This window comes from Pinus tabuliformis, chromosome 1_2, assembly GCF_031772625.1.
Source record: "Pinus tabuliformis cultivar Carrire ecotype Pingquan chromosome 1_2, CPIR1, whole genome shotgun sequence".
Lineage (NCBI taxonomy): Eukaryota > Viridiplantae > Streptophyta > Pinopsida > Pinales > Pinaceae > Pinus > Pinus tabuliformis.
Window position 1 is genome coordinate 96,679,915 of NC_142298.1, and position 3,531 is coordinate 96,683,445.

A 3,531-nucleotide genomic window follows, 5' to 3' on the forward strand; every position below is an offset into this window, starting at 1 on the left:
CTACTCAAACAACAGAATATGTTCATCACATCTTGTCATATTTTTTTTCGTCTAACTATTTAACTAGAAACAATTTCTCTTAAATTTAATATAATAATCTCTTAGTAAACTTGATTAAATTAAACGTAATAAACTATTCATTTTTAATTATTAAAATGCACTTTTTTATTTTTTATTTGTATTTTATAACCGTTAAATTTGAGCAGTGTTTCTACTGTGATAACCCTTTTGGACAAATTGAGAGATGGACATTAGTTTCACTGGGTGAAACCTACAAGATGAGGGCTCAAATCTCATTGAGTATATATATGACCTGTTGTGTCTTGGCTAGAAGAGTAGGCGACCCCATAGAGGACGTCTGGGCTCTTGTTGAGGCATAAGTTTCCTGCTATTGTGCGGCTTGCAGGCGGTTGCATTTATAGTGGCAGCGAGTTAGATTTGATCCTGGATGGTTGCATTTATAGTGGCAGCTAATTAGATTTGATCCTCGGTCTGTTCAAGATAACTCTCACCAATTACTGATTATCCTAGATTAAAAAAAAAAAAAACCTATTAAGCTAGATTTAAAAAAAAATAAAAAAATAAAAAAATTATGGCGTGTAGGTAGGGTAGGGTTCGATGAAGGCCATAGGAAGCTCGATCCTTCACGACATAAGGCGCGCTTTGATTTGTCAAATCCGGTGGCGCTTGAATTTCTCATATATTCATCTCGTTCGTCACGTATGATGGCATATCGTGCCCGTTCGTCACGAATGATGGCATATCATGCCTTTAGTCCACATCCATCCCCCTTGGTTACATATTATGACATATCGACGGGTGGAGATGGACCAAACACACTCTGAGCTACGGAGAGCTTTCGTGCTTGACCAGGAGTCGGGACAGTGCGATGCCTATTTACACACGCCGAGGGATGGGTATATCACAGCATAAATAGCTGAGGGAGATTCACATAACTCAGAGAAAACTCAACAGATGAAACAATGGAGGCTTGCAGAGAAGAGAGCCAAGTGAAGCTGTTGGGTTGGAGGCGCAGTCCCTACGTAACGCGGGTTCGCATAGCACTTGCTCTTAAAGGGATTGATTACGAGTTCATCCAAGAGGACAGTGAAAATAAAAGCCAGCTGCTATTGCAATCGAACCCTATTCACAAGAAGGTTCCGGTGTTCTTCCACAACGGAAATACTCTTAGCGAGTCGATCATTATTCTGGAATATATAGAGGAGGCATGGCAGACAAAGGCGCCGAATCTTATGCCTAAACACCCATATGACAGAGCCCTTGCGCGTTTCTGGGCTGCTTTTCTAGACGATAAGGTAACTTAATCCATTTATAATCACCTGTAGCCAGCCAGATCGCATCGATATTTTTGTTACGTGGTATTTGAGTTTTTGAAAGTTTCTATTAATTTTTCTTATTATTATGGTCGACTGCATCGATCCCTTGCAATTTAAGGTTTCGAAAATTTTAATTAAGATTTATTATTCTGTTTCTAAAACGAGTTATAGCTGGTTGCAGTTGCTTCCAAGTGTTTGGGGAATTTTAAAGTGGCAGGGTGAGGAGCAGCAAAAAGCGGTGAAAGAATCGTTGGCGAACTTTTCATTGTTAGAGAAGGCTCTGCGAACTAGCAGTTGCTCGGGAAAAGCATATTTTGGAGGAGATGAGATTGGCTTGGTTGACATCGCACTCGGCGGGGCGTTGGTACATATAAAAAATCTCGAAAAGGTTATTAATATAGTGTTGGTAGATCCAGTGAAGCTGCCGTTGTTAAGCGCATGGATGGCCCAATTCTCTGAGACCGATGAACTGAAACAAATTTTGCCCGATCCGGCCGACGTATTCGAATATTTATCGGCGAAGAGAGCCAAAGTTATATCAACACTTCCTGGCATTTAAGGAAAACCCCAATGTTTGGATGGTTGTTAAAATAGAGCCTCCGTACTGGAGAACATTATTATCTGGAAATTAGGTAAAACCATGCCGGATTGAGAAAACTAGGCCGGATAATGGCATATTTAGCTGGGTATTGATCCGTAATCTAGTACTGAATTTGATTTAGGTTATTCTAATCCAGAATTAGAAATTTTATAATTGCCAAATTTATTAAACTTTTTATCATTTGAACAATAAAATAAACATTTTAGGGTATGATTTCTTAAAAGTTAAAGTTCCGTGCAACATTCTTAATTCGATTTTTTATTAAATTCTTATCAAACTATAATAAAAATAACCCTTCATCGCAAAAAACTGGTTGAGTCTTACTACTATCTACGATCTTGTGTTCTATCGATGTACTCAGCTTGAATGATGGCGTTATACTTCATGTGAATGCATGCTTATATCTGGTTGTCATGATATTCGATTTTATAATATATATTTTTATTTCTCACTTCATCATCAAAACATTAGAATTGCAATGATAGATATAAACTGGTTGGCGATGCAGCAAGGTCGCAATTCATGAATCCTGTAAAATTTCAGTTTTTTTAAATAAAATTAGTTAAGAAATATGAATTAATAAAATCTGTAATTTAATTGGAAATCTAAAAAATAGTATAATAATAAAATATTTGATACAATTTATTGAGACCAGATGTTTATTTTCTTTATTGAATAAACAAATTAATTAAAGTATTGAATAAATAAATTAATTAAGGTATCAAGTTTTTGTTATATAATTTGAGAATATTCATATTTTTGTTATATAGTTTGAGTAGGTTAAATGGGTTAAAAACATATCATTCCTTTTAAGGGAAGGATTAGAGTCTATGGACTTGAACTTTAAGTGTAATGGATTCCTTAACTTGGATCTTATTGCTTCAACTCATTCCCTCTAACTTGATGTTTATTGTTTTTCCATCTTTCTTGTTTTACAACTTCACCATTGTCTAGATAAATTTCATCAAAATTTGTTGATTAAGTATTTCATTACTATAAGTTTGTTTTACTATAATCACTCCTCTCTTGGAATCAACTTCATCCTATATTATCTCTATTCTTTTAAATAAATTTTCCTTCATGAGATTAATTCGTGTTTTCTTTACAAGCTTCATTTGACATTTGAGTTCACTTGCAATTAAGTCACCCCAGAAAACATCATTGGAATCAATGATTTGAATTTATATCGTTTACATCGTTACCACTACGGTAAGATCATCACCTTGCAACTTCATTATTGTATGAAACAACAATGCTATATTATGCAACTACACTTTTTGCTACAAAACTTCTCACTAATGTAATATCTCTCATTATGGCAACATCTTCCCTTAGAAAGTTCCATTGTTGCTTCTTGAATTTGTTGCAAAAGCTCTTTGACATCACTATTGTACTTATAATATTTTACTATAAATTATTGTTTGAAGTTTTGTAATTTCATTTACTAGTTGTAGAAAATTTAGAATTGTCTTTGTTAAATGTACATTAAATCCAAATTCGTGTATTGTAGAAACCTCTCAAATAGTCTAGTTATCTAGAGTGTCCAAAAATATCTTCTCTAAATTTTCTTGGGGGAATTTATCAAGAAGAAAT

At 34.5% G+C, this 3,531-nt stretch overlaps 1 protein-coding gene across 1 annotated transcript; it reads left to right on the forward strand.

Moving 5' to 3' along the window:
- Window positions 1-914: 914 nt before the first annotated feature.
- On the forward strand, window positions 915-2,176 carry LOC149204652 (glutathione S-transferase U17-like). The gene is made up of 2 exons (XM_089393340.1): window positions 915-1,316; window positions 1,519-2,176. The coding sequence occupies exons 1-2, from the start codon at window positions 984-986 to the stop codon at window positions 1,894-1,896; spliced, it is 711 nt and encodes a 236-aa protein (XP_089249466.1). The 5' UTR covers window positions 915-983; the 3' UTR covers window positions 1,897-2,176.
- The last annotated feature ends 1,355 nt before the right edge of the window (window positions 2,177-3,531 follow it).

What these genes read in the sequence shown, in the direction of transcription:
- LOC149204652 (XM_089393340.1), top strand. Translation starts at nt 984, where the DNA reads ATGGAGGCTTGCAGAGAAGAGAGCCAAGTGAAGCTGTTGGGTTGGAGG. An exon ending in CTGCTTTTCTAGACGATAAG is followed by an intron (nt 1,317 to 1,518) that starts GTAACTTAATCC and finishes AGCTGGTTGCAG; the next exon opens with TTGCTTCCAAGTGTTTGGGG.